Source organism: Erinaceus europaeus, chromosome 17 (assembly GCF_950295315.1).
Source record: "Erinaceus europaeus chromosome 17, mEriEur2.1, whole genome shotgun sequence".
Lineage (NCBI taxonomy): Eukaryota > Metazoa > Chordata > Mammalia > Eulipotyphla > Erinaceidae > Erinaceus > Erinaceus europaeus.
The window spans coordinates 73,413,126-73,437,341 of record NC_080178.1 but is presented as its reverse complement, the minus strand read 5'-3'; the positions used below and the strand labels follow the sequence as shown (position 1 = coordinate 73,437,341).

Sequence of the window (24,216 nt, the reverse complement as noted above, 5' to 3'; positions counted from 1 at the left end):
TTTATTTATAAAAAGAAAACATTGACAAAACCATAGGACAAGAGGGGTACAACTTCGCACAATTCCCATCACCAGATCTCCATATCCTCTCCCCTGGTAGCTTTCCTGTTCTTTATCCCTTTGGGAATATGGATCCAAGATCATTGTGGGATGCAGAAGGTTGAAGGTCTGGCTTCTGTAATTGTTTCCCCGCTGAACATGGGCATTGACAGGTTGATCCATACTCCCAGCCTCTCTCTCTTTCCCTAGTGGGGCAGGGTTCTGGGGAAGCGGAGCTCCAGGACACATTGGTGGGGTTGTCAAACTCATTCTGGAGCAGGATGTGGTACACCCTGAGTCAGAGCACTTGGAGCTGTTAATGAGGAACTAGGAGTGGTTTTTGCCCTTGGTGATGACTTCCCTGCCCTTGGTGGGGATGCCATCTTTCTGCCAGCTCACGTTGGGTGGTGGTGACAGGAAATGGGACCAGGTCACTGAGGTATTTGGGAGCTGAAGTTTTTCCTTCATCAAGAAATCTACCAGACTCTAGTGCCAGGAATCTGGCAAGAGCCCAGTCAAAGGCAAAGACAATGACAGTTTGGGTCATCATCTTGATTAGGTGGTGGGTGTTTGGGGCCCACGTCAGAAGTGATTCACATAAAAGGCAGCATGGATGCAGAGGACTGTCCCAGCACGGACTACCATGTGATTCTTCAGCCGAGCACCAAGGTCAAACTTGGGGGCAGCTGAGATGGAAGAGACAGAAGTGGGGATATGAACCTCTTCTTTACAAGACTCAACTTTAACCTTTTCTTCCAGTGCCTGTCCGAGTCTCCCTTCCATTATGCCCCCACTCCAGACCATACAGGCTTCTAGCACCCCTGAAACATGATGGAGTATTATTTTGTATTTAGTTTTCTTTTACAAGTATGTAAGGTCCTTGAGGTCAACCTGTCTCTCAGACTTTTTCTTGATCACAACATTGCATAATTATCTCCTGTAGAATGAGGTCTCAGAGAAGGTTTGGATCAAGGATTTTGGGTCCTGAACCCCAGTCCTCTATGTGTCCTCACCTGGTGGTAGCATAGCACGGACCTCCTCATCCAACTCCACAGGCTCTCCAGTCCCAGCCTCGTTCACAGCCTGGATTCAGAAGAAGTATTTCTGCCCTCAGTGGTGCCTCCCACAGTGTAGCATGTGCCCAAGATGGGGATCTTTGTACAATTGGATCACTCCTTGCTATCTTCAGCCCACATCTTGAGGACGTAGCCGGAGGGTGGGCCCTCTCTGTAGGTTCCTGCCAGGCCAGTGAGATGCTGGAATTGGAGGAATCAGACACGTGCAGACCCTGCACCAGACCTGGGGGTTCTGTGGGCACAGTAGGCATCCAGTCAACTTCCAAGCTGATACTCATTTAGCCACATACCCGATTCCCCCACACAATACCCTGAAACCTAACTTTCACTACCATTTCTGCCAACTCCCAAAGCTCCATATCCAACCATGTATATTTAACAACCATGTATATTTACACCTATATTTAACAACACACTCTGACTCAGCATTTTAAAAAATCAATCTTTTAAAAAAATTATTTTAGTGATAGAGACACACAGAAAGAGACACACAGACAGCAACCAAAGCACTGCTCGGCTCTGGTTTATGGTGGTGCTGGGGACTGAACCTGGGACTTTGGAGCCTCAGGCATGACAGTCTTTTTGCATAACCATTATGCTGTCTCCTCAGCCCGACTCAATATTTTCATCCTTTAGCAATACTCTCCAAATTAAACACATCTTGTACATACTGCCCCTTAATACTCAAACCCCAATACTCACCCCATCTGCCTTCACCATACATATCATCCACCTTCACTGTATCCATTCATATGTTGTACCCCCTAACATCCTAGCATCCCTACTCAATCTTCAAACATCTCTATACTATCTCATCTAATAAGAAATACTCAAGAGGTTGATTAAAACTTTTTTTCTCAGCAGTTGGGGAGGTGACTCAGTAGGTATAATACAGTACTGCTTACATGCATGGAGCCCTGGGTTCGATCCCCAGAACTGCTGACTATGGGATGGTACCCTGGTTACTGTCTTAAATAAGTCAATCAATCTCTGAAAAACTTTTGTTAATAAATCTATTATTTTGGGGGGGGCCAGGTGGTGGTACACCTGGCTAAGCACTCATGTTACAATGCACAAAGACCCAGGTTTGAATCCCTGGTCCCCACCTGCAGGGGGGGGAAAAGCTTTGCAAGTGGTAAAGCAGGGCTACAGGTGTCTCTCTGTCTCCCTCTCTCTCTCTTCCTCCTCTCTTGATTTCTGACCGCCTCTATCCAACAAATAAAGATAATTTTAAACAATTAAAAATGGATCTATTGTTTTTATTAGTATACTATATATATGTATATGTGTGTGTATATATATATATATATATATATATATATATATATATATATATATATATTTATCAGAGCATTGCTCAGCTCTGGTTTATGGTGGCGCTGAGGATTGAGCCTGGGATTTTGGAGCCTCAGGCAGGAAAGTTGCTTTGTAATGTGTGCACTCAACCAGGTGTACCACCACCTGGCTGAAAGTTGTTTTGCACAATCATTATTCATTCTTTTTTTTTTTTATCTCCTTTCTTTCTTTCTTCCTTTCTTTCTCTATTATCTACCAAAGGACTGTTCAGCTCTGATTTATGGTGGTGCAGGGGATTGAATCTGGGACCCTGGACCCTCAGGCATGACAGTCTCTTTGTATAATCATTATGCTATTTACCCCCCATGCTATTCTCTCTAAGAAACCCTACCCCTTTGTTATCTTTGATTTTTAGTCATTATTGACTAGCTTCCTCTTGTGTATAAATCCTGTTATTCTACCAGGCTGGCAGCTCCTAGAAAATGGAGACTGTATTATGCCTTCTGCTAGACTTTCCTACAAAAGTTTTTTAATTTTTAAATTAAAAAATTTTTTTTATTATCTTGAATGAGCTAATCCCACATTGTGTTGGTGTCTGATAGCTTCATACTAACTAATGGGATCTTTGGCCACCACTGAGTTGGATGGGATGCTGGGCTGTCCGAGGCCTGCCTTGTTTACACCTATAACTCAGAATTCATACTCTGTGTCTTCCAGGAGCCCATCCACAGTGCACTTGGTGTCTGAAATAAAAATGTGAGGGGTCATAAAGCCAAAGGATGTAGAGGAGACCATAGACTGATATGGAAGATAAGAAGTTTCATGTAATGATTTTAAGCCCCTTCCCTCCAAAAAAAAAGTTGGGGGAGGGAGTATGCTCAGATTAGCAGAGGTACATAGGTTGACCCATTAAAGCCCCCAGGGTCCCTCATGAACCTTTGCCCCTAGCCCCTCATCCTGAATGGGGTCCTTGTTGACAGGTACCCATAAGTTACTGCCTTTCTTTCTCCGTTCCACAATGTAGCCAGCACTGGGGATCCCCCATCCTGTGAGGGAGCATTCCATGGGATGGTCACTGCCTCTTTGGTCACATCAGTCACTTGAGGTTGGGAGGCAAGACCAAGGGGCTCTATGGGAGACAGAAGGCACAAGTGAGGAGGGAGAGAATGGGGACAGTTACTCAAGTTGACTTCTGGCCTTCTTGAAAACAACAAACAAACAGTAACAAGTCAAACTAACGATTCATAACTGGTCACATGTCAACATCCAGTAGGAAGGGAAAACTAACAACAATAACTAGGAACAGGGCTCTGCCTCTAGACATTCTAACTTAATTAGATTAGGATGGAGGCCCGGCATCAGCATTCTACAAAGAAAATCTCAAGTCATTCTAATGTGTAGTCACATTTGAGAACCACTGACTTAAGCCTTACAGTCTGTCTGTGTTATCCCCAGTGCCACCAGTCTGAATGTCTTTTCTGGACACACTGAAACAGACCAACTGAGAAGACAGCACCAAGTGATTAATTAGCTATGATAATTAACATGCCAATGTCCTCAAGGGTTTCTTTTTTTTTTTTTCTGGGGGCAGGGGAGTAAGAATAAATTCAATGTTATCCCTAAAGTAGCATCACTCAATTTGGATTTGGGAAAAGTTTTGGAATGTAGAAAACAGTGGGGCCAGCTCCATGAAATTAGGCACATTCTGGGTAATAGCATGGGAGTGTGTTGAACATATGCTCTCAAAGATGGAACAAATTGAGACTTCCTGCCCTGAGTTATGTTCTCTTCTTATTCTGGAATCCACTGGTCTCATGAGACAGCTAGAGAGATGACTGTGGAGTTCCCCACAGGCCAGCATTCCTCCCTGGCTAAAGGTCCCCATCATGACCCCTGATTTACCCACTGAGCATGGAATGGTCTCACTGACCAATATATTTCCTACAAATACTTCATCTGTCTCCAGCGGGTCACTCCCTCCCTCTGAGTTGACTGCCAGGATATGAAACTGGTAGGCTTTTCCCTCTTCTATTGGTGGTGGAGAACTGGTGTCTTTGCTGTCCACCTCACCTATCTTAATCCAGGCCTTCTTGGCAACTGCTCTCCGTTCCACTACGAACTGTGTCACAGGTCGCTCGCTGTTGTCCTTCGGGGCCTTCCACTTCATGTGCACACAATTACCCGCCAGCTCTAGGAACTCCACTCGGCCCTGTGGAGGCTTGGGATGATCTGAGAACAGAAGCAAGTTTTAGAGTGGATCTTTATAATTATGGATCAGGAGGGCTTTATCCCTCTTGCCAGAGGTCCAGCCAAGCTGGGGCACAGCTGGGTTCTGAACTTCCTAGACTCTCACCCTTTCCTGTGTCCACCGTCCCTTCTTATAAAACTTAATCAAAGAATTTATTATTTATTGTTATTTTTTAACCAGAACACTGATCAGCTCTGGCTTATTGGTGGTATGAGAGGAGTGAACCTGGGACTTGGGGCTCTCAGACATGAGCATGACCATATACTATCTGCACCCGCCTTTTTTTTTTTTTTTCAAATCAGTCTTTTATTTTTATTTTAACCAGAGCACTGTTCAACTCCAGTTTGTTTTTTAATCAGTCTTTTGCCATGTGCGCCTAACCAACCCGCTGTGCCACCATCCGGCTCCCAATCAATCTTTTATTTATTTTTATTTTAACCAGAGCACCATTCAACTCCAGTTTAAGATAGTGTTAGGGATTGGAACCTCAGGCAGCAGAAGTCTTTTTGCTTCAACATTCTGCTCTCTCTGCAGCCCCAACCAAAGAATTACTGCTTATCTACAAACATGTAGATTGGAGACCCAAGAGACCTTGCTTGAACTGATCCCCCTTAACTCCTTCCAGACAAGATATTTCCCTTCTTTGACATCCCAGAACTCCAGTGCTCTCTGGTACAGTTTACCTTGTGTTACAATTACATGTTATCTGTTTTTATCCTGTTTTGAGTTCAGGGATTGCTGGGAATGCATCATCTTTGTGTACTCAGCACTGAGAACATAGATGAGGGGTTTAGTCATCCTGCTGAATTGAACTAAAACCAAACCTTCCCGACCACAGTGGGTGCAGGTGGAGGGGTTGGTGATGGTATGTTGCATGTTGAACATGAACCAACTAATGCCTGTTCTTATTTATTTCATTTCTCTTTTCTTCCTTTTTTTTTGGTACATGTATAACATTTCCACATAACAATACAGCCTCCACTTTATTTTTATTGCCACCAGGGCTATCGCTAAGGCATGGCCAGTGCTACAAATCCATAGCTCCTGGCAGTCATTTTTTCCCTACTTTTTAATTTTTTTAATATTTATTTTCCCTTTTGTTGCCCTTGTTTGTTGGGCAGTATGCCAGCTCCCCCCTGCTCCATTGCTTAACACTGTGGTCTATTTACATAATCACTGTTTTACTTGAGACCTGCCCTGCCTGCAGGGTACTGGTTTAATCCCACTGGTCTGAACTCTTTTCACTCCGCCCCCTCTCCTAGTCACACCCTACCACTTCCTTCTTGGGATGTATAAAAGAATCTTCTTTCCTGATTAAACACATTGGATTGCCTTCCTGCTCAGCAAGTCCCAGAGTCTCTCTCCTGCGACGCTAGCCCGACATGAGTTCTGATCCCTCTCCCACGCAGCAGCTTAGGTCAGCTCCAGTCGAGTACTCTCCAACCCAGAGAGCACATGCTCAGGAAGAAGCACCCTCAGGCTATCCCGGCACTTGTTTTTTTTTGTTGTTGTTGTTATTGATGTTGTCATTGGTGGATAGGACAGAGAGAAATGGAGAGAGGAAGCAAGACAGAGAGGGAAAGAGAAAGATAAGACACCTGCAGACCTGCTTCACTGCTTGTGAAATGACTCCCCTGCAGGTGGGGAGCCGGGGGCTCGAACCGGGATCCTTACACTGGTCCCTGGGCTTCGCACCATGTGCACTTAACCTACTGCGCTACCGTCCGACCCCCCTACTTTTTAATTTTTATTCAACAGAATAGAGAGAAATTGAGAGGAAAGGGAAGATAGGGAGAAAAGACAGACCCTGCGACGTGCTTTATTGCTCATGAAGCGTCCTCCCTGCAGGTGGGGGTGGGGGCTTGAACCCGGTTCCTTGCTCATGGTGATATGTGTGCTTGGCCAGTGCATCACTGCTTAGTCCCTCTTATTTCTTTCCTTAATCTATACTCAGACCCACCCCAAATTTTCCATTTTTATTTCTTTCCTTAATCTTTATCCAGACCAAGCCCATGTTGTTTTCGACGGGCTATGTTGTTTTCGCCGGGCTGGCTTCACGGGCGGGTAACAGATGACCAGGGACTCATGGTTGAGCTGTAGGCAGTATCTCTTTATTCATGCAGGACGCAGCCGAGCTAAGCTAAACTCTAGGTACCCTCAAACTCACAATGCTGTCTTTATATATATTTGCCAAGTAGGGTGGAAACAGGATGTGACATAGAGAGGGTGGAGAGAAAAGTGACTGGTGAAAATCAGAGTGTGACAAGGAGGGGGCGGAGCAGGCGAGAATCCTATCACTGAACCACCAATGCCCTGGAGGGAGGGTGGTGCTTGTTAACAGTGGTTATGTAAATAGAATGCAGTGGTTATGTAAATAGAATAGTGTTAAGCAGGGGGGATTTAAACCAAATGAAACAGAAGGGGTCTCATGCATACCAACAAGCCCAGATCCTTTTTCTACCCTCATTCTATTTTACTGCAAGCATGTCTGTTGCATCCCTTCACCACACGGTGGTGTTCCAGTTGAGTGCACACATTACCAAAGATTCTGCACCAGGCCCCGGTCTCCAACAGCAGGGGGAGAACTTCAGGAGCGAAGCTGTGCTGCACGTCTTGGTCTCTCTCTCTCTCTTTCTCCCCTCCTGCCCTTTCCCTTTTGACGTCTCTCTACCCAATTAAAAAAAAATTAAAGTAGCCTTCAGGCTAGAGGACAGCATAATGATTATGCAAAATGACCTTCATGCCTGAGGCCCCAAAGTTCCCAGGTTCAATTCTCAGCCCCAAAATAAACCAGAGCTGAGCAGTGTTCTGGGCTTTCTCTCTGTATATTTATTAAAATAAACAAAAAAATGTTTTTAAGTTAAACAAAGTAGGTTTCTTCTGCAAAGTCAGTACTTCATTCCCACTCTCCACTCAACCTCCAGATCCCCCCCGCCTCCCCCCCCCCCCCCCCCCGCCAGCCTGCACTGGACAGCAGATGCCTTCCCTCTGCCCAGCCCCACCCGGGTCCTGGCCTCACCCAGCACTCTGAGGTGCAGAGTGGCTGTGGCTGTGGCTGAGCCGTGGGTTTGAGTTTGAGCTTGAGCAGCACCATGCTGCTGTCCTCACGCACATAGTGAGAAATGGTCAGCAGCGTGTGGTTATCCTCACACTCCATGGTCATGAGTTCCTCTCTGTCACCTCCATGCCATCTTTCTACCACGTCACTTTGGGCAGTGGCTTTGCCCGGAAGGGCACCTTGATGTTGGTTGTCTGGCCCACCTTGACCGTGACTAGATGCGCAGCCAGCGCCTCCGGCACCAAAGGGTCGATGGTGGGTAGATCTGTAACAGGCAAGATCACCCTCAGGCTGGGGACTGGGGGAGTTGTTCTTGGAGATGGGGAGGAGCTATAAGGTAGTGGACCAGCTGGACTGGACAGAACTAGTCTTCAGCGAGCAGTAAACCTACCTGCGATGAATAGATGAATAAGGGGGCTTCACTCTCTGTGCCTTTGACCTGGAAAGAGTACTTGCCCTCATTCTCCGGGTCCATGTGAGGGAAGATGAGCTTGTGCACCGCACCCTGCTTCACAATTTGCATGCCCGGTGGCAACTGAGTCATCTGCTGGGCCAGAGTGGGTGTGAGGGCCAGCGGGTGCCAGAGGAAGGTCCTACCCCCTTCTCTGCCTGCCCCCCTCCCAGGCCCCTGCCTCAGGCCTCCTTGCCATCCTTCAGCCGCACGCCCCACCTTGTCTTCGTTCAGTACCACACATAGCTCAGCGGGGCTCCCGGTGGCTGCATGTACATCATTCTGTTCCTGACCGTGGCCAGATGCTCTGGGGAAGAAACAAGCCTGGGCGTTGGGGTGGAAAGACCTCATGGGAAAAGGGCTGGTGGTGATGAGCATGGGAAGGAGCAGCAGGAGGTCTGGAAACTGGCTAGAGGACTGGAAAACGCCAGTGGTGAGGGCCTGGAGCTGGTAGATGGGGAGCCAGGGGAATGGTAAAAGGACATGGGGAAGCCTAGTAGGGGCAGCCGGTGGGGACTTAGTATGCTCCGTTCAAAGCGTACAGCCGGTGGGGATGCAGGTGGCTAATGGGGTTGGGATGTTTAGTTCTGAAGGGCTGGGGTCAGTGGGGGGGGGGGTCCAAGGTTAGTTAACAGAGGTTTTTCAAAGTCAAGGGAGTAGAATGATGGGGTTTCTCAGACTTCTGCTCAGAGTCTGGTAGTGGAGTCAAGTGATTTCTGATGGAACTGAAGAGAATGGAAGAGGATCTGAATCAAGAAGACAGGTATTCAGGGCCAAGAAGTCATTGGTGGTGAGAATTTGGGAACTGGTATGGTCAGAGTAGGGAAGGAGAAATTGGTCATGGTCTCGAAGAAGGCCGGAGTCAGTATAGGGACTGCTAAGTAGCCGTATTAGGGGCAGCATGGTAACTGAGGAATGACATGGGGACTGACATGGTGGGTCCATACCCTCCACTGTGAGCATAGCTATAGTGTAGTATTCAGTGGGGTCCCCATCCTACATGGCCACCACGGTACTTGCCACCGTCACTGAGCTGTGTGTCCTCAATGACCAGCTCTGCCCGCTTGCCCTCATGGCTCATGCTATACTTAGCGCTCCGCTCCAGTGGCTTCCCATCCTTCTTCCAGCAGTGTCACATCCTTGGACGTCAGCTCACACTCCAGGCACGCACAGCTCTTCTTCTTCACATGGACGTTCTTGAGGGTGCTCACAAACTTGATGGGGATTCCTGTGGGCAGAAAGATCTGCTTGAAATATCCTGTATCTTTGGTCTGAAGCATTATGCTGCTTCCCTCCCCCCCTCCCTCCAGAGGCAGCAAGGCAGAGAGAACGTGTAAAAGACCATACCATAGGAACTTCCTTCAGTGCTGCTGGGGTCCGGGTTCTAACCTGGGTCACACACATGACAAAGCACTACACTACCATCCTTTCTTGACCCCAGAAAACACAGGAACTTAGGATATGGAATTTCTTTGTGTGTAATACGCAAGCTTCTAGATCACAGGCAGAGTCCTCCCTTACTTGACTCTCTGTGATGTATTCACTCTCCAGATGTCAGTTTCCTTATTAGTTAAATGGGGTGATGACTTTATAATAAAGGCTAATGAGAGAGAGGGAAAGAGATAGAGAGATAGAGATGGAGAGAGAGAACACCAGAGCATCACTCTGGCACATGTGATGTGCGGTACCTAACTGGGGACTTCATGCTGGAGAATACAATGCCTTATCCACTGCGCCACCTTGTGGGCCACCTTTTACCTCTGTGCTGCACTGAAGTCATTGTCTCCAATGGCCCCTAGCGCTCAAGGTATAATCGCACTGGCTCTCTAGTGTCTGGGTGCTTAAACACACTAATCTCTCTGCTGAGAATGTTCTTCTCTCTGCCCTGTCCTGTTCCATGAAAACTCAAGTTCTTTTTGTTGTTAGCAAAAACTTTAAAAAAAATACTTTTACGTAATTATTGGATAGAGAAGACAGAAATCAAAATTGAGATTGAAGGATGTGGGGGTAGATAGCATAATGGTTATGCAAAGAGACTCTCATGCCTGAGGCTCCAAAATCCCAGGTTCAATCCCCACAACACCATAAACCAGAGCTAAGCAGAGCTCTGGCAAACAAAAGGGAAAAGAGAGGGAAGAAAGAGATAGGGAAAGAGCCAGAGAAACACCTGCAGCCCTGCTTTACCACTTGTGAAACTTTCCCCCTGCAGGTGGGAACCAGGGGTTGAAGCTGGGTCCTTGCGCACTGTAATGTGAGCACTTAACCAAGTGTGCTACTGCCTGGCACCCTTGTTAGTAAAACCTGACTATAACCTCATCACTTTTCTGATATTATCACAAATCCCTTATTTGGATTCCAAAGCTCCAGTGTCCCTCTCCATCACAGCAATAGTGAATCTGTGTCACATATGTCAAGTGTTAGTTCATATGTGTGATATGCTTCTTGGGGTATGTACCTCATGTCAGTGCTCTAGATTAGCTATAATATCAGAATGTGTATAGTCAAGTTAGTTATGCTAATATATGACGTCAGAGCCATAAGGCTAGTCACTTTTTGGCCCATGATCTCCTAGCTGACAGTAAAACCACAGTGTGTCTTAAACTTTTGTTTGACATCTTCTGTTCTATTTCCATTTTTTTCAAATCAGAGCACTGCTCAGCTCTGGCTTACGGTGGTATAGGAGACTGAACCTAGGACTTTGGAGTCTCATGCATGAGAGTCTTTTTAGATAACCATTATGATATCTGCCCCTGCCCTCTAATTCCATTTCCTCCTCTCCCATCAGACTAGAATTTAGCACAGGGTCCATCATAGGGCCTTAGAAGGAGGCAAAAGATAGATGAATAGATGGCTGGACTGACATGGATAAATGGATAGGTGGAAGGGGGAATGGATGGCTAGATGAGTAAATAATTGATTTTATAGAGATTTCTGTGGCATGGAGTCCCTCCCTCAAGCTCTGACCCAGCCACTCACGGCTCATGGTGAGTTGGGCCTTCTGTATCAGGTCTCCTGCCTCAGCAGAGAACTCGCCACTGTCACTGAGCCTAGCATCTTTAATCTTGAGTGTATACATCAAACCGTCCTCAGACACTGTGATTTCATACTTTTCATACCTCTTCAGCTCCTTTCCATTGAACTTTCACACAAAATTGGGCACTTTCTTAGAGAAGCGGATCTCAAACACAGCTGTCTGTCGCTCTGTCACTTTCAGTGGCGTCATCTCTCTCAAGAACTTCAGTGGTTCATTTGGAACAAAGAACAGAAGGTTCAGTCACAACTGGGCCACAACCATAGGCCCTCCTGAGGTTGGGGAAGTAAAGGAGGTGTGGAGACTAGAGTGGCAGCAGCCTCCTGTGGTTTGGGAAAAACATCCTTCCTTTCACTCACTGGAAATTTAAAAAATATTTTACTTTTAATGAGGGTGGGGTAAGATACATGAAGTATATAGAGAAGGAGAGCCCAGAGCACTGCTCAGCTCTGGCTTATGGTGGTACTGGGGATTGAACCTGGGACTTTGGAGCCTCAGGCACAAGAGACTTTTTCAGAACCATTATTCTATCTCTCTAGCCCCACTGGGAATTCTTGAGTCCCTTTCCATCATGTTCATATGATCTTCTCAGTAATGCTAATAGCAATAAAAAAAACCCCACTTTTGTAGTTTTGGGTAAGTGCCGGGCATTTCTTGAGCCAGCTTGCACATATCAACATATCCAATTCTCATAAGGTAGATACTGCTATTATTTCCCACTTTTTAAGATGAGAAATGGAGTTAAAGAGATATTAAATAACCCAAATCAAACTGTTCATAAGTGGTAGCAGCTGGGATTTGAACACTAGAAGTCTAACTCTGGGGATTGCCCGTAATGGCTAAACCACACTGCCCCAGAACTCATAGGTTTTTTTTTTTTTGCCTTCAGAGTTATCACTAGGGCTTCCTCAATCGCTATCGACCAGGCCATGGCTGGTGCGCCGCTATGTTCCATCGCTGGGGAGCCAGAGACGACCCGAACTGCCCCTGTGGCTCCAGACAGACTATGACCCACATAGTCAACGACTGCCACCTCTCCAGATTCAAAGGAGGTCTCGAAACTTGACATCAGGCTCAACCTGACGCTGTTGACTGGCTACGGAAGAAGGGCAAACGCTAGAAGAAGAAGAACTAGGGCTTGGCGCTGGCACTACAAATCCACTGCTCCTGGTGGCCTTTTTTTCTCCAATTTTATTGGCTAGGACAGAGAGAAATTGATAGAGGAGGGGGAGATAGAGAGAAAAAGAGAGACACACTTGCAGACCTGCTTCACTGCTTGTGAAGCATTCCTACGGGTGGGGAGTGGAGGCTGGAACCCAGATCTTTGCATGGGTCCTTGTGCATAGTACTTTGTGTGCTTAACCAGGTGTGCCACCACCAGTCCCCTTCATAGTTCTTTACGATACACTTCCCTCAAGATTACCTGCTTCAGTTAACTCCTTTTCCCATGCAGTCTTTTCCTGCATAATCCCACTGCTCTCTTCCTTACACCCTCCCTCCTGCCCCACCATCCGCACCCAGCAAGGTGAGCTGTGCACTGAGCCTCTTGTCACCCACAGCCGGGGTGTAGATGCCGGTGTCGTTCATGTTGGTAATAACCAGCATGTGCTTGTTGCCCATCTGTTTCGCATCGTACTTGCCCAGGGAGCACTGGATCCTCAGCGGCTCACTATCCTGCCTCACGGAACAGGAAGGAAGGGCTATGAGTGATCTTCACAGGCCTTTCGTCTCCAGGGCCAGCCTGAGCTGGAGAGCGCCAGGCCTACATTGCTAATTCCCTTGAATCACAATCCAGAGGCTCCTAGGATATCGCCAGCCTCATCAACTGGCTCTGTGGTTCCTTTGTCAATGAACTCCTAATATGCATTCAGTGTTTTCTCAGGTGCATGAAGTATTCATGCAGCCGTTTCTGCTTAAGGATGTTTAGAGTCAGGGATAGGGGGTGGGGGAAACTGATTCAACTCAAATAGTTGAGTGGTGGAACAGTTAAGAATAAAGCCCAGTTTCGACCACACCAGAAGACAGCCTCCTAATGGTGGGTGGATAATGAGGACTAATAAAGGGAGGGTGCAGAGGAGAAATGACAGTACCAAGGGAGGGCCCTGCCTTGATGCCCCTCCACTACCTTGATCCATATCATCTTGACATTGGGGCCCTTTAGCTCCATGATGTAGTCAAATGTCACTGTGATATCAATCTTGGTCTCAATATCTCCCAGGGGCTTCAAAATCTGGATGGCCTGAGAGATGTAATAACCAGATGGCTGGTGTCAGGGGTATCTGCCCAGTGTATCTCCCCAATCCTGGTAGAACTCCTTTAGGGCTGGGGGCAGGATCACTAGGCTGATTCTTTAAATATTAAAAAAAAAAAACATAAAAAGTTTTTTTTTATCTTGATCTTAGTACTTATTCCACAACATATATTAAATCATCACAGGGTACACTTTACATATTTATAAATTATGCATATCAGTTATTCCTCAAAATTTTCTGAAAGTGAAAACAAATCTTTTTAAAAATAAGTATTAAGGGGGTCTGGGCAGTAGCGTAGAGGGTTAAGTGCACACACATGGTGCGAAGTGCAAAGACCAGCTCAAGGATCCCTGTTCAAGCCCCCACCCCACCTGCAGGGGGATCACTTCATGAGTGGTAAAGCAGCTCTGCAGGTGTCTCTCTCTCCCCCTCTCTGACTCCTCTCCTCTCTCGATGTCTGTCCAACAACAATAGCATTAGTAACCACAATAATAATAACCACAAGGATTAAAAAAAAAAAAACCAGGGCAACAAAAGGAAAAAATAATGGCCTCCAGGAGCAGTGGATTCATGGTGCAGGCACCAAGTCCCAGCAATAACCCTGGAGGCAAAAATAAATAAATAAATTAACTATATTAAAAAGAGACATACAAGGGAGAGTTCAGGGCTGGTTGATGTGTTTGTTTATTGCGATTTTTTTTTTAATTAACACTCTGGTCTGGGTACATAAAAAAACTTTAAATAGTTATTAATGAGAGAAGGAGAGAGAGAGAGGGGGAGAGGGAGGAAGAGGAAACATCAGAGCATCACTCTGACTTATGTGATACTAGGAATTAAACTTGAGGCCTTGTACTTGTAAGTCCTTCACTTTATCGCTGAAGCTTTCCCACTAGAGCTATTGCTGGGCTTAGTGTCTACATGGACCCACTATTCCCAGTAGCCATTTTTTTAAATTTATAGAAGGTGAAAGACAGAGATAGGGAAGAAGTGGGGAAGAAGGAAGAAGAGGAGGAGGAGGAGGAGGAAGAGGAGGAAGAAGCCCCTGCAGCACTGCTCCACTGTTCCTGGAACTTTCTCCTTGCAGGTGGAGATTGGGGGCTTACACCTGAAGCCTCATGCATGGCTGTGTGTGCACTTTACCAGATGAGTCACCATCCTGCCACCTCTGGCCCCTCCTAACATGCATGTGTTCATTCAATGCTGTCCAAAGGGCAGAGCCACATTTTCAATGTAATGTAATTTAATTATTATTTTACCAGAGCACTGCTCAACTCTAGCTTATGGTGGTGCTGGGGATTGAACCTGGGGCCTCAGAGCCTCAGGCAGGAGAGTCTTCTGCAAAACCATTATGCTGTTTTCTCAGCTCTCTGTTCAGTCCTCAGCACATAGAAGCACAAGGGGGCCTACCTGGTGACCCAACTAACTAACTATATAAATACTTAGAATTATTTTCTCTTAAATAATTTCTATTATCTTTTATTTATTTATTGGGTAGAGACAACGAGACATCAAGAGGGAAGGGGGAGAAAAAGAGGGAGAGAGACACCCGCAGCCCTGCGTCACCGCTTGCAAAGCTTTCCCTTTGCAGGTGGGGATCAGGGTTGAGTTCAAACCCTGGTCCTTGCACACTGTGACATGTGTGCTCAACCAGGTGTGTCACCACCCAGCTCCACTATTTATATTTTTTAAACACACACCAGAACACCACCCAGTTCTGGCTTATGCAGTGCCACAAACTGAACCTGGGACCTCATGCATGCAAGTCCTATAGTTTAGCATTGAGTTACTTCTCTGGCTAAAACATTTCATTTTAAATAATTTTTTTGGGTGTGTCTGTGTATGTGTGGGCCTGCTGACTCCAGCCCCACAATGGGCACTGACCTCCACCTCCACTTTCTTTTTCATTTCTTTGAGCTTCTTAAGCAGCCCTCAGAAGTCAGTAAAACCATATTCCATGCAGACCTTCTTAAAATCCTTCTTGGGCACCTTTGACAAAATTTCTAGCATTTCTTTCTCATCTGTCACCTTCCTCTGCTGCTTCTTGGGAGCAGGGGGAGCCCTAGGAGGAGGGTGTGTGTGTGCCAGGTTTGGACTCAGTGTTTCTCTCTGAGACAGAGAGAGCCTCTCCTAACCATAAGCTCTCCCTCCCCACTCCATGGATTCTAGAAGCCTGGCTCCCAGGGACACTCTAGGCTCTTCAAGAAGCTCTAGCCTGGGGAGTGGAGAGATAGCACCCTGGGCAGAGGAGTCTCTTAGTCTCACCTCTTCTTCAACATCTTTTTGAAATCTAGTTTTTCTTGATCTGAGAACAAGAAAGGAATAGAGTCAAACTGAGAGGTGTGGGGTCTGGTCCCCAAAAGAGGGAAAGACCAGGAGGAGAGGGGCTTACCCTCTGTCACTACCAAGGACACTGTGTAAATGGCGTCTGCATGGTCACTGCTTGCAATGCACGTGTAGTTGTCAGAGTCATCTGAGGTCAGTGGTTCCAGCTGGATCAGAATGAGGCCATTAGTGAGGGAGAGCGAGGGGAATGTAAGGAGACTTTCTGTGAGATGGGAACAGAGGGTGTGTTGGAGGTGGGGTGATATTTATATCTCTGACCAAGCAGCCTCCACTGTTTGGAGTTACCAGATAGGGTGTGTGTGTGTCTCCTGATTCTGCAATAGGTGTGTGTGTGTGTGTGTGTCTCCTGATTCTGCAATAGGGGTGTGTGTGTGTGTCTCCTGGTTCCAGATAGGGTGTGTGTGTGTCTCCTGATTCTGCAATAGGGGTGTGTGTGTGTGTGTGTGTGTGTGTGTCTCCTGATTCTGCAATAGGTGTGTGTGTGTGTGTCTCCTGATTCCAGATAGGGTGTGTGTGTGTCTCCTGATTCTGCAATAGGGGTGTGTGTGTGTCTCCTGATTCCAGATAGGGTGTGTGTGTCTCCTGATTTTGCAATAGGTGTGTGTGTCTCCTGATTCCAGATAGGGTGTGTGTGTGTGTGTCTCCTGATTCTGCAATAGGTGTGTGTGTGTCTCCTGATTCCAGATAGGGTGTGTGTGTGTCTCCTGATTCTGCAATAGGGGTGTGTGTGTCTCCTGATTCCAGATAGGGTGTGTGTGTGTGTGTGTGTCCTGATTCCAGATAGGGTGTGTGTGTGTGTGTCTCCTGATTCTGCAATAGGGGTGTGTGTGTGTCTCCTGATTACAGATAGGGTGTGTGTGTGTGTGTCTCCTGATTCTGCAATAGGGGTGTGTGTGTGTCTCCTGATTACAGATAGGGTGTGTGTGTGTCTCCTGATTCTGCAATAGGGGTGTGTGTGTCTCCTGATTCCAGATAGTGTGTGTGTGTGTGTGTGTGTGTGTCTCCTGATTCTGCAATAGGGGTGTGTGTCTCTCCTGATTCCAGATAGTGTGTGTGTGTCTCCTGATTCTACAATAGGTGTGTGTGTGTCTCCTAGGGTGTGTGTATGTGTGTGTGTGTCTCCTGATTCTGCAATATGGGTGTGTGTGTGTGTCCCCTGATTCCAGATAGGGTGTGTGTGTGTGTGTGTGTGTGTGTGTGTGTGTGTGTCCTAATTCTACAATGGATTCTCCTCCCCTCCTTGAATGTGAGCTCCTATAAGGCAAGAGTGCCCTCAGAGTTATAACTGGATCTGTAGTTTGTGGCTCAGGGCTAAGTCAGTCCTTCATTAAACACACATTTACTTCTCTGCCTGGCACTAAGCATGGCCCACAAAGAATTGCAGTGGCTAAAGTTACTTGGAGCTGTCAGTGAGCTCTCAGAAAGTGTTTGTGATCAATGTCTCTGTGTCAGGGGTGGCCTTTGGGCATAGCTTGTTTTGTGCTCCACTGGGCAGAGGACCCAGAAAATAGGCCTGTAGGAGAACTCTAACCTATGATGGCCTTTTGCAACTGAAAGGCAGGGTAGACCAATCAGGGACAGGAATAATCATTCCCCTAGTTCTCCAGTTCCTCAAAGAGTTAGGGTTAGTAGGAGCTGAGTAGATCTAAGGATGCTGTCCCCTTGGTAACACTCACTTGGCAGATTTTCCCTGAAGAGCCCATGAGACCTGACTTCACTATCTCATAAGCAGACCACTCTCCTTCTGCCTTGTCCAGCACCATTTTAGCCTCAGTCCCCAACTATGGTCCCACTTCTGTCTAGCCATGCCCATAGCTATGGTCTCCAGGGCCCTTTTGGCTCACTCTTTCCAAACGGCTTCCTCTCTTCTCTTTGCCCCCCATCCACCCCTTTGCTCTAGTTTTGCTCTAGCTCTGCCTGTCTTGCCCCTAGCTGTGACCTCCTGCTCACTGTGGTTACCCCCAGCTCCTGACTTCATATCTTTAGTCCTGTTCCCCATCCTCCCCCACTCAGTGGAAGCCTCCTTTCCCTGTCCCCCAGTCCTTGGGTCACAGCTGTAGTCCTCTTGTTCTGAGAAGAGCTGCAGCTCACCCTAGAGGCCCTTTGTTCTGGCTTTCACTGGGCCTTGGCCTTGGGTCATACCTTCAGCACATGCTCCTTGTTAATGCTGTCATAGAATGTCTTGGCAAACTCCTTGATGGGGATGCCGCTCTCCCTTTTCCAAGAGATGTTGGGTTTGGGATTCCCCTGCACCCAGGCTCAGAACTCGGCTTTCTCCCCTGCAAAAGGCACAGAGGAGATGCATTTATACCTTCAGCCTCTGGGCTGCACTTTCTCCTTCTCAGTCCTAGGTAGGGGAGGGAGCCTCTGCCTGATTCTGCCAGTGTTTAGGTCTATGGGGCACGGTGGTGATGCTAGCCAAGAGGGACTGGGGAAGAAAGAAATGGATCTAGGGGTCAGGGAGACAATACACCCTCAGCTATAGTGACAATGATGCTTCTCCACGAACTCTGGGGCATTCTCGCTGGCAGGGAGGTTAGTACTTCGAGTCACCAGGCTGAAGAACTCTACTGTGCTAGAGGACTTTCTTGTCAAGACTTTCTCTGTGGAGGCAGGTGAGAGGTAAGGTTGGGGTGGGAAGGCTGCTGGAGGACCCACTTAGGTAAGCAGGGAGGATCTCTTCTTACAGGAAGGGGAAACTCAAAGTAGAATTTGGATTGGGTTTGGAGTCTTGCACCAAATCAAAGTCACTCTGGGGAGGCTGAGGGCAAGGGGGTATTTTCAGGTCCTGGTGCATGTTAGTGGAGGAAGACCTGGGCTGGGGGTGAGACAGTTTTGTAGAAAATTAAAAAAATTTACCTGTGTCAACAACAGGATTTAGTGTAAACCATTAATCCCCCAATAAAAAGGAAAAAAAAAAATCAAAAGGAAGATCTCAGTGAGTGAATCATTGTGCTATGACAACACTTACCCATTAGGGGGTGCCAGCTCCTCTTGACTACTCAATGGTTCTTCTTCTAGAGTTTGCCCTTCTTCCGTAGCCAGTCAACAGCGTCAGGTTGAGCCTGATGTAAAGTTTTGAGACCTCCTTTAAATCTGGAGAGGTGGCAGTCCCTCCATGAGCTACAGACTGGAATCCTAATTTTTAATTTGTTTTTTATATTATGTTATAGTGTCAATGCCAGGGCTTCACTGCTCTGAAATGCCTTTTTTTGTAAGATAGAAAGAGGGACACGGGGGCTGGGCAGTAGCACAGTGGGTTAAGCGCACATGGTGCAAAGCTTAAAGGCCAGCATAAGGATCTCGGCTCTCCACCCGCAGGGGGTCACTTCACAAGCAGTGAAGCAGGTCTATAGGTATCTATCTTTTTCTCTATAGATTTCTGTCTGTCCTATCCAACAACAACAATAACAACAGTATGACAACAATAACTACAAGTGCAACAACAAAACAACAAAATGAGAAAAATAGCCTCCAAGAGCAGTGAATTCATAGTGCAGGCACTGAGCCCCAGCAATAACCAATAACCCTGGAGGTAAAAAAAAAAAAAGAGGGACATACACACATATAGACCTCAGTAGTGGTCTTCCCAGCTGGGCCATACTGCCTGCCCTTTTTTTTTTTTTTATTCATTCCCCTTTTCTTTTTTGAAGATTAATCTTTTTGGAATTTTTTTTGGGGGGACCTCTAGTGAATCTCGGAAGCCCCTGGCCTCCAACAGCATTAATAAGGGCCTTGGCCTGTTTCTGCGTAAAGGCCTGTTTCTGCGTAAAAGCTTAGATGAGCTCTGCTCCAGCATCCCTGTCCTTCCGAGAGGATCCCATTCATTGCCAAAGTAGTGGTGGCCCTTGAGTGGGGGAGAGGAAACATTCCTGTCCAGTGGGGTAGGGTTTTCAAGTCTCCTTATCTGGAAGAGCATGTTCACAGTAGGGTCTAGGGGAAATCTCATTAGCTGATAAGTTAACTGTTAATATCAACTACTCTTATTCTCAGAGGACATTCCTTGTGCCAGGAACTGTGCAAAGCACATTTCAGAAATTGTTATACTTGATCTTCACAATATCCCAGTCAAGTAGGTACCTCAGCAATCCCTATGAATTTGAAGGGCTGAGGTAAGAGAAAAAAGTTAGGAAGCCTGTGGCCTGCTTTTACGTTGTGATTAGATGTCTCAACAACTTGCATTTTGCAGGCGACATCCAGCCTGCCTATACGTTATTCCACTTCTACAATGTTTAACCTATTTCCATTTTAGAAAAAAAAGTATATCTGGAACCAGAAAAGACCTAGAATTGCCAAAACAATCTTGAGAAAAAAGAACAGAACCGGAGGCATCACACTCCCAGATCTCAAACTGTATTATAGGGCCATTATCATCAAAACTACTTGGTACTGGAACATGAACAGACACACTGACCAGTGGAATAGAATTGAGAGCCCAGAAATGAGGCCCCACATGTATGGACATCTAATCTTTGACAAAGGGGCCCAGACTATTACATGGGGAAAGCAGAGTCTCTTCAGCAAATGGTGTTGGAAACAATGGGTTGAAACATGCAGAAGAATGAAACTGAATCACTGTATTTCACCAAATACAAAAGTAAATTCCAAGTGGATCAAGGACTTGGATGTTAGACCAGAAACTATCAGATACTTAGAGGAAAATATTGGCAGAACTTTTTTCCGCATAAATTTTAAAGACATTTTCAATGAAACAAATCCAATTACAAGGAAGACTAAGGCAAGTATAAACCCATGGGACCACATCAAATTAAAAAGCTTCTTCACAGCAAAAGAAACCACTACCCAAACCAAGAGACCCCTTACAGAATGGGAGAAGATCTTTACATGCCATATATCAGATAAGAGTTTAATAACCAATATATATAAAGAGCTTGCCAGACTCAACAAAAAGACAACAAATAACCCCATCCAAAAATGGGGGGAGGACTTGGACAGAATATTCACCACAGAAGAGATCCAAAAGGCCGAGAAACACATGAAAAAATGCTCCAAGTCTCTGATTGTCAGAGAAATGCAAATCAAGACAACAATGAGATATCACTTCACTCCTGTGAGAATGTCATACATCAGAAAAGGTAACAGCAGCAAATGCTGGAGAGGGTGTGGGGTCAAAGGAACCCTCCTGCACTGCTGGTGGGAATGTCAATTGGTCCAACCTCTGTGGAGAACAGTCTGGAGAACTCTCAGAAGGCTAGAAATGGACCTACCCTATGACCCTGCAATTCCCCTCCTGGGGATATATCCTAAGGAACCCAACACATCCATCCAAAAAGATCTGTGTACACATATGTTCTTGGCAGCACAATTTGTAATAGCCAAAACCTGGAAGCAACCCAGGTGTCCAACAATAGATGAGTGGCTGAGCAAATTGTGGTATATATACACAATGGAATACTACTCAGCTGTAAAAAATGGTGACTTCACCGTTTTCAGCCGATCTTGGATGGACCTTGAAAAAATCATGTTGAGTGAAATAAGTCAGAAACAGAAGGATGAATACGGGATGATCTCACTCTCAGGCCGAAGTTGAAAAACAAGATTAGAAAAGAAAACACAAGTCGAACCTGAAATGGAATTGGAGTATTACACCAAAGTAAAAGACTCTGGGGTGGGTGGGTGGGTGGGTGGGTGAGGAGAATACAGGTCCATGAAAAATGATGAATGAAATAGTGGGGGTTGTATTGTTAAATGGGAATCTGGGGAATGTTATGCATGTAAAAAAAAAAAGAAGTAGAAACGCAAAGCAGAAATTGACTGAGTTTGGAGTATGGCACCAAGTAAGAAAGCAGAAGTACACTAGAGTTTGCAGTGAATACCTCCCTAATACTTCCTCTCCACTTTTCCAAGCTTTGGGTCCATGATTGCTCAACAATTTGTTTGGCTTTGTATGTTAACTCTCTTTTCAGTCACCAGGTTCCAGGTGTCATCAGGATGCCGGCCAGACTTCCCTGGATTGAAGACCCCACCAATATGTCCTGGAGCTCAGCTTCCCCAGAGACCCACCCTACTAGGGAAAGAGAGAGGCAGACTGGGAGCATGGACCGACCAGTCAATGCCCATGTTCAGCGGGGAAGCAATTACAGAAGCCAGACCTTCTACCTTCTGCAACCCACAATGACCCTGGGTCCATGCTCCCAGAGGGATAGAGAATGGGAAAGCTATCGGGGGAGGGGGTTGGATATGGAGATTGGGCGGTGGGAATTGGGTGGAGTTGTACCCCTCCTACCCTATGGTTTTGTTAATTAATCCTTTCTTAAATAAAAAAAAAAAGAAGAAAAAAAATAAAATAAAAAGAAAGAAAAAAAAAAGAAAAGAAAAGAAAACACAAGTCGAACCTGAAATGGAATTGGAGTATTACACCAAAGTAAAAGACTCTGGGGTGGGTGGGTGGGTGGGGAGAAATAAAAAAAAAAGAAGTATAGCTTGCTGCCTCTGGCTCATTTAATTTTAAATAAACATGCACTTTGCAGTTGAAGCAAATCTGATTTTTCACGAAAATGGAGGAACTGCTCTTGGAATTATTTCTAAGCAGAACTTGCCTCTGATCCTAATATAACAGAAATGTAGATGAAGATCAGCATTTACTGCTTTTCTCTGAGTCCAGGCCTGTAACCTGTGCTTGATCTCAGGTAAACACTGCAGCTGAAAGTGTCACGCTGCTGCCAAGTATTTATTTTGTTTTGTTTTTTGCCTCCAGGGTTACTGCTGGGACTCAGTGTTTCTTTCTTTCTTTCTTTCTTTTTCTCCATTGTTGATGTTGCTGCTATTGTTATTGTTAGATAGGACAAGGAGAAATTGAGAGAGGATGGGAAGACAGAGGGGGAGACAAAGATAAGACACCTGCAGCTCTGCTTTACCACTTTCAAAGCGACTCCCCTGCATGTAGGAAGCAGGGGGCTTGAACTGGGATCCTTGCACTGGTCCCTATGCTTTGCACTGTGTGCTTAACCCGGTGCACTACCTATCGCCTCCTTTGCTGCCAAATATTCTTGGGAAACGAGACAGATCAGACAGCTGAGAGAGTTCACATGAAAATTCAGATGTCTGGATCTCAGCATTGAACCTTCCATGTGACCCTTCCATTGAACCATTTCCATGTGGCCACTGTTGGTAGGAAGGGGGCCTGTTTTGTTGGGGTACAGCTTCTCTAGCTTACCTGTCTTCTCTGAACTTTCATATTTCCTGTTGGCTATTACTATTACTATTACTACTACTACTACTACTACTACTACTACTACTACTACTACTACTACTACTACCAGCAGCATGTATTCACAGTCGAATTCACAGCACTTCCTGGGGAGTGGTAAAAACAAAGCAAAACAAAAACAAATAGAAAACCAAGCCCAACCCACCTGTTTCGGTGGTCTGGGTTGAGATCTAGACATCACTATTCTTCCCTACGCGACTCTATAATGTGCAGCAAGGCAAAAATCACTGCTAAAGTCATTTGAATTTGCACCTTCCAGATGCTAATAGTTATTCTGCCTGGCTGAGGGAAGGGGTTGGTGTAGAGTACTTATCTGACTTTGACCTCTGTGCACAGAGGACTTGGAGGGCGGGACAATGACAGGGAGGACTGGTACTGAGTGTGCTGGTTGCTGACCATCACTTTCCTCTAGAGACCTGACAAAAGCACTATGTTCTGCTCTGTGACCGTTTCTCAGTTTTCCTTTATATCTGCCCTTCTGGTTGTTCTGGTCCCCAAGGACTTAGAGCCTGGAAGCTGAGGTCACTTGTTTATGTGTTTATGCTCTCTCCACTGGCAGCTCCAAGACTCCCGTTTCTTCAATGGAGGGGTGGGGGAGGAATTGTCAGCATTACTCACGAGATAGTGTGCCTAGATTTCTCAGGGCCTAGGGTCTTCCCATCAAGAGCTGCATGCACTCACCTAGGACTCTTGAGTTCTTAGGCGATTCAGAGCTCATCAGTCAGTAACACAAAAGCCATGTGGCTGATTTTTCCTCAGCTGTTTTCCTGGAGAGCTGGTTTGTGGGTGGACATCAGGCTGTTGAAGCTTTATCAAAGCTCAGATTAGAAACTCAGGTGGTTGCTGTTGATACCTTGGGCTCCATGGAAGGACTGAGGACACCCAAGGCGGGGGGGAAGGGGAGCTGTGGAGGAAGAAATTTTCCCTCAATTGCTACCCCATTCCCCCAGCCCATTATACTTGCCTCCCATGATCTTGGTTGTCTGGGAGAAGGTCTGCATGTGGGTGGTTTGAGAGCTGGAGAACTCCATGGACAAGTGCTCCTGCAGCATCTGCTTGTGGTGAATGGTCGTCATGGTGACAGCAGGTATGGGAACGCACCTGCGAGGACCAGGCAGACGAAGCCATGAAGGACAAGGAAGGAATAGGAGGGGAGAGTTAAAGATGTCTGTGTCTGTGTGTGTGTGGGAA

The 24,216-nt window shown here is 46.2% G+C and overlaps 1 protein-coding gene across 1 annotated transcript; it reads right to left on the bottom strand.

Moving 5' to 3' along the window:
* Nucleotides 1-2,915: 2,915 nt before the first annotated feature.
* On the bottom strand, nt 2,916-24,172 carry IGSF22 (immunoglobulin superfamily member 22). The gene is given in 22 exon segments (XM_060177052.1): nt 2,916-3,439; nt 3,442-3,548; nt 4,349-4,640; nt 7,679-7,730; nt 7,733-7,833; nt 7,836-7,982; nt 8,105-8,261; nt 8,357-8,384; nt 8,386-8,452; nt 8,455-8,475; nt 9,116-9,180; nt 9,182-9,295; nt 9,297-9,396; nt 11,145-11,417; nt 12,717-12,873; nt 13,325-13,438; nt 15,333-15,510; nt 15,714-15,753; nt 15,841-15,940; nt 17,937-18,134; nt 18,300-18,397; nt 23,990-24,172. Coding segments are annotated over 22 exon segments (2,640 nt in total). The 5' UTR covers nt 24,102-24,172; the 3' UTR covers nt 2,916-3,320.
* Nucleotides 24,173-24,216: the final 44 nt, after the last annotated feature.